Source organism: Stenella coeruleoalba, assembly GCF_951394435.1.
Source record: "Stenella coeruleoalba genome assembly, chromosome: 9".
Taxonomy (NCBI): Eukaryota; Metazoa; Chordata; class Mammalia; order Artiodactyla; family Delphinidae; genus Stenella; species Stenella coeruleoalba.
Genome location: NC_137155.1, coordinates 76,234,186 through 76,246,932, shown reverse-complemented (window position 1 = coordinate 76,246,932; position 12,747 = coordinate 76,234,186). Strand labels below are relative to the sequence as shown.

The following is a 12,747-nucleotide window of genomic DNA, read 5'->3' as shown; positions in this document are numbered from 1 at the left end:
TCCTGGGATAAACCTCACTTGATCATGGTGTATGATCCTTTTAATGTGCTGTTGGATTCTGTTTGCTAGTATTTTGTTGAGGATTTTTGTATCTATGTTCATCAGTGATATTGGCCTGTATTTTCTTCCTTTCTGACATCTTTGTCTGGTTTTGGTATCAGGGTGATGGTGGCCTTGTAGATTGAGCTTGGGAGTGTTCTTCCCTCTGTTGTATTTTGTAAGAGTTTGAGAAGGATGGGTGTTAGCTCCTCTCTAAATGTTTGATAGAATTCGCCTGTGAAACCATCTGGTCCTGGGCTTTTGTTTGTTGGAGGATTTTTAATCACAGTCTCAATTTCAGTGTTTGTGATTGGTCTGTTTATATTTTCTATTTCTTCCTGGTTTAGTCTCAGAAAGTTGTGCTTTTCTAACAATTTGTCCATTTCTTCCAGGTTGTCCATTTTATTGGCACAGAATTGCTTGTAGAAATCTCATGATCCTTTGCATTTCTGCAGTGTCAGTTGTTACGTCTCCTTTTTAATTTCTAATTCTATTGATTTGAGTCTTCTCCCTCTTTTTCTTGATGAGTCTACCTAATGGTTTATCAATTTTGTTTATCTTCTAAAAGAAACAGCTTCATTTTTACTGATCTTTGTTATCATTTCCTTCATTTCTTTTTCATTTATTTCTGATCTGATCTTTGATTTCTTTCCTTCTGCTAACTTTGGGGGTTTTTTGTTCTTCTTTCTCTACTTGCTTTAAGTGTAAGGTTAGGTTGTTTATTTGAGATGTTTCTTATTTCTTGAGGTAGGATTGCATTGCTATAAAATTCCCTCTTAGAACTGCTTTTGCTGCATCCTGTAGGTTCTGGGTCATTGTGTTTTCATTGTCATTTGTTTCTAGGTATGTTTTTATTTTCACTTTGATTTCTTCAGTGATCTCTTGGTTATGAAGTAGTGTACTGTTTAGCTTCCATGTGTTTGTAGATTTTACATTTTTTTTCCTTGTAATTGATATCTCGTCTCAGCATTGTGGTTGGAAAAGATAACTGATATGATTTGAATTTTCTTAAATTTACCACAGCTTGATTTGTGACCCAAGATATGATCTATCCTGGAGAATGTTCCATGAGCACTTGCGAAGAAAGTGTATTCTGTTGTTTTTGGATGGAATGTCCTATAAATGTCAATTAAGTCCATCTTATTTAATATATCATTTAAAGCTTGTGTTTCCTTATTTATTTTCATTGTGGATGATCTGTCCATTGGTGTAAGTGGGCTGTTAAAGTCCCCTACTATAATTGTGTTACTGTCGATTTCCCCTTTTATGGCTGTTAGCATTTGCCTTATGTATTGAAGTGCCCCTATGCTGGGTGCATAAATACTTAAAATTGTTATATATTCTTCGTGGATTGATTCCTTGCTCATTATGTAGTGTCCTTCTTTGTCTCTTATAACAGTCTATATTTTAAAGTCTATTTTGTCTGATATGAGAATTGCTACCCCAGCTTTCTTTTGCTTTACATTTGCATGGAATACGTTTTCCATCCCCTCACTTTCAGTCTGTATGTGTCCCTTGGTCTGAAGTGGGTCTCTTGGAGACAGCATGTATACGGGTCTTGTTTTTGTAACCATTCAGCCAGTCTGTGTCTTTTGGTTGGAGCATTTAATCCATTTACATGTAAGGTAATTATCAATATGTATGTTCCTATTACCATTTTCTTAATTCTTTTGGGTTTGTTATTGTAGGTCTTTTCCTTCTCTTGTGTTTCCTGCCTCGAGAAGTTCCTTTAACCTTTGTTGTAAAGCAGGTTTGGTGGTGCTGAATTCTCTTAGCTTTTGCTTGTCTGTAAAGGTTTTAATTTCTCCATCAAATCTGAATGAGATCCTTGCTGGGAAGAATAATCTTGGTTGTAGCTTTTTCCTTTTCATCAATTTAAATACGTCCTGCTACTCCCTTCTGGCTTGCAGAGTTTCTGCTGAAATATCAGCTGTTACCTTGGGGATTCCCTTGTATGTTATTTGTTGTTTTTCCCTTGCTGCTTTTAATATTTTTTCTTTGTACTTAATTTTTGATAGTTTGATTAATATGTGTCTTGGTGTGTTTCTCCTTGGATTTATTCGGTATGGGACTCTCTGTGCTTCCTGGACTTGATTAACTATTTCCTTTCCCAAATTAGGGAAGTTTTCAACTATAATCTCTTCAAATATTTTCTCAGTCTCTTTCTTTTTCTCTTCTTCTTCTGGCACCCCTATAATTAGAATGTTCATGCGTTTAATGTTGTCCCAGAGGTCTCTGAGACTATCCTCAATTCTTTTCATTCTCTTTTCTTTATTCTGCTCTGCAGTAGTTATTTCCACTATTTTATCTTCCAGGTCACTTATCCGTTATTCTGCCTCAGTTATTCTGCTATTGATTCCTTCTAGAGAATTTCTAATTTCATTTATTGTGTTGTTCATCATTGTTTGCTTGCTCTTTAGTTCTTCTAGGTCCTTGTTAAACGTTTCTTGTATTTTCTCCATTCTATTTCCAAGATTTTGGATCACCTTTACTATCATTACTCTGAATTCTGTTTCACGTAGACTGCCTATTTCCTCTTCATTTGTTTGGTCTGGTGGAGTTTTACTTTGCTCCTTTATCTGCTGTGTGTTTTTCTGTCTTCTCATTTGGCTTAACTTGCTGTGTTTGGGGGCTCCTTTTCACAGGCTGCAAGTTTGTAGTTCCCATTGTTTTTGGTGTCTGCCCCCAGCAGGTAAGGTTGGTTCAGTGGCTTGTGTAGGCTTCCTGGTGGAGGGGACTGGTGCCCGTGTTCTGGTGGATAAGGCTGGGTCTTGCCTTTCTGGGGAGCAGGACCGCATCCGGTGGTGTGTTTTGGGGTGTCTGTGACCTTATTATGATTTTAGGCAGCCTCTCTGATAACAGATGGGGTTGTGTTCCTGTCTTGCTAGTTGTTTGGCATAGGGTATTCAGCACTGTAGCTTGCTGGTCGTTGAGTGGGGCTGGGTCTTGGAGTTGAGGTGGAGATCTCTGGGAGATTTTCGCCGTTTGATATTATGTGGAGCTGGGAGGTCTCTGGTGGACCAATGTCCTGAACTCAGCTCTCCCACCTCAGAGGCACAAGCCTGACACCAGGCTGGAGCACCAAGACCCTGTTAGCCACACAGCTCAGAAGAAAAGGGAGAAAAAGAGAAAGAAAGAAAAAATAAAATAAAATAAAAAAGTTATTAAAATAAAAAATAATTAGTAAAAATTAAAAAAAAATTAATAAAAAAAGAAAAAAAAGAACGAAAGAAGAGAGCAACCAAGCCAAAAACAAATCCACCAATGATAACAAGCGCTAAAAACTGTATTAAAAAAAAAAAAGAAAGAAAACGGACAGGCAGATCCTAGGTCAAATGGTAAAAGCAAAGCTATACAGACAAAATCACACAAAGAAGCATACACATTCACACTCATAAAAAGAGAAAAAGGAAATATATATATATATATATATGTAAGAGACAAAGGAAGAGAGCAACCGAATCAATAAACAAATCTACCAGTGATAATAAACTCTAAATCCTAAACTAAGATAAACATAAAACCAGAAACCAGTCAGTCACATACAGCAAACCCCAAGTGTACAGCCTCTCCCAAAGCCCACTGCCTCAATTTTGGTATGATTCGTTGTCTATTGAGGTATTCCACATATGCAGGGTATATCAAGTTGATTGTGTAGATTTAATCCGCTGCTTCTGAGGCTGCTGGGAGAGATTTCCCTTTCTCTTCTTTGTGCGCACAGCTCCCGGGGTTCAGCTTTGGATTTGGCCCCGCCTCTGCGTGTAAGTCGCCTGATGGCATCTGTTCTTTGCTCAGACAGGACGGGGTTAAAGGAGCAGCTGATTTGGGGGCTCCGGCTCACTCAGGCCAGGGGGAGGGAGGGGTGCAGATGCGGGGCAAGCCTGTGGCGGCAGAAGTCGGCATGACGTTGCACCAGCCTGAGGCATGCCGTGCGTTCTCCCGGGGAAGTTGTCCCTGGATCACGGGACCCTGGCAGTGGCAGGCTGCACAGGCTCCTGGGAGGGGAGGTGTGGATAGTGACCTGGCCTTGCCCACAGGCTTCTTGGTGGCGGCAGCAGCAGCCTTAGCGTCTCATCCCCGTCTCTGGGGTCTGCGCTGATAGCGGCAGCTCGTGCCTGTCTCTGGAGCTCGTTTAGGCAGTGCTCTGAATCCCCACTCCTCGCGCACCCGAAACAATGGTCTCTTGCCTCTTAGGCAGGTCCAGACTTTTCCCGGACTCCCTCCCAGCTAGCCGTGGTGGACTAGCCCCCTTCAGGCTATGTTCACGCAGCCAACCCCAGTCCTCTCCCTGCGCTCTGACCGAAGCCCGAGCCTCAGCTCCCAGCCCCCACCCGCCCTGGCGGGTGAGCAGACAAGCCTCTCGGGCTGGTGAGTGCCGGTCGGCCCCGATCCTCTGTGCAGGAATCTCTCCACTTTGCCCTCCGCACCCTTGTTGCTGCGCTCTCCTCCGTGGCTCTGAAGCTTCCCCGCTCTGCTACCCACAGTCTCCTCCCGTGAAGGGGCTTCCTAGTGTGTGGAAACCTTTCCTCCTTCACAGCTCCCTCCCACTGACAATTGGAGCAGAGACTTCTAAGTGTCAATGCAAGGTGTACCTGCAGGAACAGGCAGGACCAAGGTATGAAGGAGCTAACAGGGGCTGAGGGGAGACATCATAGCGGGAAGCACACCTTGGAAGCAACCTCTGAAGCAACCTTTCTTTTATATTTTCTTGAAAAATAAAAATCTCAGCAATGAGTACCCTTACAAAATAGTGTTAAATTCTTGAGAAGAGATGAGATTGTGGTGGTGGTGGGTAGAGGGGAGAGAACACTCTATATGGCCACTACATTTAGGAAAACATGGTATCCATCCTACTCACTGAGGCCCAGTCAGCCATTTCTCTCGTTTATTAACCATCTGTGGTTCATGCTCCCGCTAGCATATCAATCACTGAGATACGACATAGGTGCAATTATTCTAAGTGGATTAGTAGATATTGTAAGAGTATCAATTACTACTTCCCTGGAATCACTTGTATGATGTATGCAAATACAGAAGGTTATACACAGACTCCTAAAAAAAGAAAACACAGAAGAAAGAACCACCAAATAAGACAAAGTCTCTGGGTAATGTTCACCCTCCTCCAAAATCAACAGGGCTACAGAATGGTATGTGTTGCTCACTGGAGCAACTGCAAACTTTAGAAATGATTAAGGTACAAGAAGTGAAGGCGAAATGTATCTACCCAAGGAAATTTAATTTCATTCATCTGGTATCCCTTTTGTAAAATAGTTTCATAAATTTTCCTCTTATTCTTTAAAACAAATTCCACTGAATCTAGTTTAAAATTTCAAAGTAGTTCCAGGGACAAATCCAAGAAACACAGCACAATTTAAACAGGAAATGTAAAACCAATTTCATAACTAAGTGCGAGTACTCAGACATTTTTTTCAATATTAACCACAATAAATCCACTGCACACTATAAGTGCAGGGAATAGCCACCACACTTAAAAGAAAATCACTCACAAAAAGGTATCTTAGATACCTGGTTGGTACTCTTTTTTGAAATGAGACCACAATTATTTGGATTTGAAAGTATCCACTTTTTTCTAATAATTTTCATTTGGCCTTTTGCACCTGGGTTAAAGGATCACTCCCAATTCAACCCATGTGCAAATGTAAAATTCACTTACCTGCACAAAACCGCATGCTGCGAAGTCCTCAAACAAAGGCAGACTTGGACGGTCTTCTCTATAGATGGTGAGTTTGTATGTGATCAGGGTCTCACCTTGGATTGGAGATTCATCCACCACAAGCATTGAGATTTTGTTCATCCCTAAGCCCAGAGGGTAGTTGGCAAAGCTGAAGAGAGAATGAGAGAGACAACCCAAATTGACTCATACATCAATATTTATTAAATGTATACAATTTTCATTAAAAACAGATAAGATCTGCACCATTTCATAAGAAACCTAAAATGTGAAAAAACTATTTTAACTTATGTTTCATTGTGCTTTGGTATACCAAGAGTTATCTTGCAGAGCAAGTCATGTCCCCTATCAATTACAGGGAAGGGAACTAATATTATTAACCACCTGTCAGGGTCATATATTATCTCATTTAATACTCACAACTCCATACAAAAACTATGATACTTCCCATTTTAAATATAGTAGAGTCTGGTGGAGTCAGGGTTGGGACCCAGGTTGGCCTGACTTGAATCCTCTTTTCTTTCTATTATACTTTCTGAGCTCCCAGGAATGCTGGGTGCATTTCTTTCCATACAACATAGGAATATGAGTATATTTCTTGCCGTGGACATGGAATGTCATAAAATTCTATCTTCTGTTCAAATTATAAACCAAAGAGTTGATGACTCTCAGAAGAGTCAATAGAAAAAAATCCCATGAGACTAAGAAAGTTAGTGTTACTATGTCCACAAATTGTCACCAACATGTTTATTAAGTAATCAACATCTGAATCTTCAAAAACTTGAGGAGCTGGGTTGGGGTAGAGGAGGCTACTATTCAGAAGGGTGAACTCTTCAACTACCTAAAAACATAAAGATAACAATAAACTCAATTTTCCCTGAATGAGTCCTCTTTGATACTTTTCATATCACAAGATCCTCTCTTGTTACAACATTGTTACAAAGATTAAACACAAAGATTGTTAATAGATCAGTAGAGCACTCATGTGTTCTTTTTAACAACATGGCATCTGTAAAGCAGAGGGATTTCACACCCTGGCAATCCCTCCAACAGATCTTGTGCCTCAGGTTTTCTGAACCATCTTCAAAGGTTGCTTCCAAGGTGTGCTTCCCGCTATGATGTCTCCCCTCAGCCCCTGTCAGCTCCTTCATACCTTGGTCCTGCCCGTTCCTGCAGGTACACCTTGCACTGACACTTAGAAGTCTCTGCTCCAATTGTCAGCGTTACCACATCAAATGGGACTTCAGAGTAATAATCTTTGATCTTTGAGTTAAATTCAGGATTTAGTTCCAAATGCGGATGTGTGAAGATCTGCTTGATATGACATTGTGCATCTTTATCTGTTTAAAAAAATAAAACAATGATAGAAACACCTGCGGCATGGATAAATGTTTAAAAATCATATATGATTAAGGTTTTTAAAATTCTTTTGCATAACTTTAGTGATCACTGCTGATTTTCCATTTGGTCCTCTGGTCATAGTTGATTTGTGGCTTCAGCTGGGTTTTCTATTTGCCAAATTTTGTAGACCTTGCCTCATATAACAGTTGTTGACTTTAGTTGATATTTTTCGCTCAGCCTTTAAAAGTTTAAAGGCACAGAAGGTCAGAAAATGTCTCTCCAGTGGAATGATAACATTTTATAACATTTATTGCATATATCAAGCAACTGTGTAAATGGGGGGGAGATGACTCTGTGGGGTGGTGACAGAAGGATACCAGCAGGGAATAAGGAAAATTTCTTGATGGGAAGTGTCATTAAACTGCCATTGGATTGATATGTAGCTTACAGGCAGGAAGGTGAAGCAAAGAATGTGAAATCCAATATCATGCCAAACACTCAGACACAAAACCATGAGACCCCCTCCATACTCCGGCCACCTTAACCTAAGAAAGTACCCTAAAGTATAAGAAGGAAATGCTATCCTCTGCTCAACCCTGCTACAGAACCTAGCATATTATTTCATATAATTGATTCTAAGCCATTTAAAAAAAAATGTTTCTATTTGATAACTCAATTTTTTGCAAAAGTATCTTAGTGAGAAAAAACTAAAAACATGTTTCTAGGCACATACACCAGCCACTGCTAAACTATATTATGTTCATATTTGAAATAAACAAATTACTCAAAAGCAAATGTTTTTCAAAGAAATATTAACAAGTATTTTGTGCCAGAAATACTTTTCAACAGTCAACAAAATTCCAGTAAAGGTAAACATAGGAAATTCTATAAAAACCAGTAAAATGAAAATGTCTTCTGTTGCCTTTAAATAAGATGTTCAATGATGTTTAACATAGCGACAAAAAGGATAACACCAAATTTGCCACAGGAAGCTATACACCTGCACTTAAAGAAAAGTCGATTATCCTGTTAACTGCTGTCTCTTCCTCTATTGTTATAGAGCTATCACAACGATTTTTCTAAAATCACATCTGATGACTTGGCTTCAGTTCTTTAACAGTTTCTCATCACTGCCAGAATCTAGGCCAAGTTCCCAGTAAAGCTTACAAGGCATCTCATAACCACTTCCTTGGTTCTCCTTCCCATCTCCCATCACATCCTGGACTTTGTGATTCAACAATACCAAAAGTTTTATATTTCTCTGCCAGACACGGAGACAGATGCATCACCAAATCCATGGCAATGAATACCACCAACTTTATAGGTGTTTCATTCTAGTTCTGAGAACTAGGTGTCAGTGTAATTCCCATCGTGCCCTAAAATAATGAAAGTGAATAAATGTGTGTATTTCTGACCCACATTCTAGGAGAGTTTTCTCAGCTGGTCAAAGAAAAAACTACTCTGGTACAAATTAGGAACAATAATAATAAAATAGATATATTGTAATTTCATTTCAGGGAAAAGTCAACAAAAATTAGTCAGTTTGGTTGAATAACTCAATGAATTGGGTAAATACCTGCTTGATTGACTCTACTAGTTACGAAAGATTCTATCTGGGTGACAGATGTAGGTGGACTTCATCTATAATTTCAATAATCCTACCAGCTCATAAATTTTTTTATAATGAAAGAGAAAAAAATGAAAGAATAAGGGTGAGACTGTATTATTAGATTTAACCTTGAAAAGGACCATAGCTTTTCATTTGAATTCAACCACTTATTAATAACACATTCATTTTTTCATCAAAGATTTTTTTTTTCTGGTATAGTCTATGTTCAAGGCACTGAGATAAGCACAGTAAAAACAGGTTACTTTTGGTCATGAGATCTGATTCAAATGGAGACTGTGAACCCAATCTAACACTTTAAACAAGCTGGAGTTCAGGGATATGGAATGTGCTTTCGAAAGCACCATTTCTTAGGCAGAAAGGGAATATGAGTACGTGCGCTACACTTTTATGCTCAGAACCAGTTAGATGAATAACAAAGTGGAAGATTTTTTTCAAAATAGTAATCAGAGGAAATGTATTGATACTTTCACTTTATATATTTTAATAAAATAGTCACTGAGAGTTAATTTCCTCGCAGTTTATACTTTCACTTAATAGTGAACATTTTCAATGGGGCCTGTCCATTACAACACTGAAACTCAGCCCTAAATGAAAGAAAATGTGTAATCATTCTCTTAAGCAAGATTTTAGCAAGTGTTTGTTTTTGGTTTCATCAGAAACTCTTTACCTCTGGCTTATGTACTGCATCCTAGACCCCTGCTTGAAAGCTGATTTTGTCCTGACATCATCTTCCAACTGAATCATCAGTGGTGCTGCCTACAAACACCTGGTGTTTCCTTGGCATCCTTCCCAATCCAGTCCCAACCTGTCTCAGGCCAGCTTACCTTAGCTCTGCAGAGAACCCACTGTGAGGTAAGGTGGTAGCAGGCTGCTTAACGTATTTGGCAAGTATATATGGGAAAGCTGTTTGAAGTCTTGGTTGCTTTTAATGGATTTCTTTTAACTGCAGAATTTTGTTGCCCTCTTGAGGGATAATCATAACTCATATTAAACACAAAAACAGCCTAGACACTGAAAGATAATCCCACTTGTTCTAAAGCATCGAGTTATTTTTTTAAAATCTTATACCGTAAAAATAGGAATATTAACTTTGAAGACCCAGGTAGGACTAGTTTTTAATCAACATAAAAATATGAACAAAGTTGAAGAGCTTATTTAACGTGTTTGTATCCTCTACCCTATGCTACCTGAAAACTAAAAAAAAAAAGAGATTAATTTGTACAATTGTTCCTCTTATAAATGAGAAAACAAAAGACCAAAGAGGTGAAGTGGCTTTCCTGATCTAACCCAGATCCTGGCACACTAGACGCTCAACGAATGTTCATTCTAACCTTGCTCCTAGTTTTCTCAAAACTAGTCCTTTTCTCACTACACACTGGGTACCAGCCTCCCAAGAGAACTGAGTAGCATGTATTTTTCTAGAAGTGGGAGATTGGATGATAAATGCAGGGAGGGAATAGTGTAAGTATATCTGTTACTTTTCCCTGATCAGCAGTACTTTATTCAAAATGCTATTTTTTTTAATTGGATGTATTTGTTGATTCTATTAAACCACATTATTGTATCACCTCTCAACCTATCGTGATTTTAATGATAGTGTTAAAACACAGTGAATGAATTAAATTGCATTTTAGAAGAGACAAATTAGATTTATTAAATTGGAAGACTTCTATTTATCATAAATTAGATCTTAGTCCATAAATTTTATTGTTTTCACCTTTAATGTTTTATCAGAATAGATTTTTTTCTGAAAGGCTAAATTTTCTGTGTATGTTTCAGCACCAATTATATATATATACACATATATACGTTAAAAACGTACACACTGCCAAAAAACAAACCTGATAAATAGAATTCTTATTTTTCCATCATATTATTATACGATATTAAGATAATACATGAGCCTTGGACAAAGAATCTGAAGACCCATTTTCATGATCCAGCTCGTGCATTTAATGTGGTCTTGGAAAAGTCAGTAAGATTCCCTAGAATGATATATTTGCAAGACCACTGGAATAATACTGACCAGAATGAAGAAAATTATTTAAAATTTTAAAAATCTATATAATACTTAAAATATATTACTATTATATATGTATTTATATTATTGATTATACCTTGGTTAAAAAAATCATGAATTTTAAGAAAAGAAATTGAAATTTGGCTTAAAAACTCTCAATTGTGGGGTTTCCCTGGTGGTGCAGTGGTTGAGAGTCCGCCTGCCGATGCAGGGGACACGGGTTCGTGCCCCGGTCCAGGAAGATACCACATGCCACGGAGCGGCTGGGCCCATGAGCCATGGCCGCTGAGCCTGCGCGTCCAGAGCCTGTGCTCCGCAAACGGGAGAGGCCACAACAGTGAGAGGCCCGCGTACCGCAAAAAAAGAAAACAAACAAAAAAACCCAAACTCTCAATTGTTATAAAGAAAACTCAAATCAAGTACTATCCATTATATCAACAATCTGGGAGAAAAGGATCACTGTTGGGTAGTGAGAGTCCTAAAAATCAATATATAGAGGAGATGCCAAGCTCTTCCATCTGAGAGTCCCCAAGGCAAAGCATTAGCACCGTTAGGGCCCCTCAAAATAAGTTTGGAAGTTACTGTCTTTAAATATAAAAATATAGTATTTGATTTTCAAAAATGGAAAATTAAAAATCTTTTTATACAAAAGTAGCAAACATGAATTCATTCAGAAATCTCATAACTTCTGAAAATTTACATAAAATACAGTATCAGCCTAAAGATGTCCCAATATGATGATTTATTCAACCTAACTGTTGATTATGATTCTGAAGCACTTTCATTGGAACTCACCATTAATGCAATGTATTTCTTTGGTTTCATTAATAATTTGTGGAACTGCAGCTAAAAAAAGAAATGTAAATTAAAAAATGAAACTATTAATCAAAATAAAAAGAATACATATTCAGGTATCTGAAACTCAGGATAATTTAATAAAACACATATTTTATTATTTAATTTTTATTACATCAGAAAGCACTTCTAAGTTAAACTGAAAGCTAGAGTAAAACAAAAGAAGCTATTTGGTTCAAATTGCAGAAAAATAATTATTTCAAATAAGAAAATATTAAGGGAGAAAAATGAATGGTCTAAATGCCATCTATTGCTTGAAGTTGATCTATCAGAATTCCTCTAGTTCTATGATCTTTTGGCTATAATTTCTCAAATCATTAGAATTACATAAATTCCATCCAGTTGGTTCCACTGATATTTACTTTGTTTCTAAATTCAACTAAACATTTATCTAAAAGACTTCTTAATAAATACCAATGGGACAAACGAGTGAATAAAAACAGAGGGCATAAAGAAATCATTTAGAGAAGAAAAAAATGGTGGGAGAGAGAAAGACAATCAGAACAGCAGTTTAACATCAGTTCTTCCCTGACCTTATTGATTGATTCATTTTATTATCAAACATTAGCATGCCTCAGAATCATCTGAAGGGCTTGTTAAAATAAAGAATACCGGGCCTTATACCCAGAGATTCTGATTCAGTAGATCTGAATTTTCCAAGCTTCCCAGATGATGCTGATGTTGTTGGTTTAGGGGCTACACACCCAGAACCACTACATTGGATTAAACCTTGATATGTAATAGGAAAACTTGGATTTTTTAAAAAAATGTAGACACATGTACTTCTTCTCATTTTTTCTTCTGAAAATTAGAAACATTTTCTTTTCATGTGACATAAAGCTCAGATGTTCTTTAGAAGGGAAAAAACTGAAAATTGAGATAAGCTTAAGAGAGAAAATCAAAATCACCATTAATTTTCCTTAAGGTCCATATTGCTTGTAGCCAATTGTTTCATTTAATAATATATCTTAAACATCTTTAATGTATAGCTATTTTCCCACAATATTAGAATGGCTTTATAGTAATTTATTGGATGACTATAGCTTAATCCAATCCACTATTATTGCAATAATGGTAGTTGCTATTTTTTTCATTTATTAGTAATTTATGTAATTAAATTTTTGTGTACGTTCTTAATTATTTCCTTAAAATGAATATCTGGAAGTGAAA

The 12,747-nt window shown here is 37.5% G+C and overlaps 1 protein-coding gene across 4 annotated transcripts in view; it reads right to left on the bottom strand.

Annotated features, from left to right (window-relative positions):
• The window catches only part of CPED1 (cadherin like and PC-esterase domain containing 1), a 301,524-nt gene that overhangs the window by 153,007 nt on the left and 135,770 nt on the right, over positions 1–12,747 (bottom strand). For 3 of the 4 annotated variants that reach the window (XM_079932379.1, XM_079932381.1, XM_079932382.1), the window contains exons 13-15: positions 11,518–11,568; positions 6,885–7,071; positions 5,714–5,882 (exon numbers count right to left, since the gene is read on the bottom strand). In XM_079932379.1, the coding sequence (XP_079788505.1) occupies positions 5,714–5,882; positions 6,885–7,071; positions 11,518–11,568 (407 nt within the window). The remainder of the gene's footprint in view (positions 1–5,713; positions 5,883–6,884; positions 7,072–11,517; positions 11,569–12,747) is intronic. The other variant, XM_079932380.1, reaches the window with a different exon arrangement.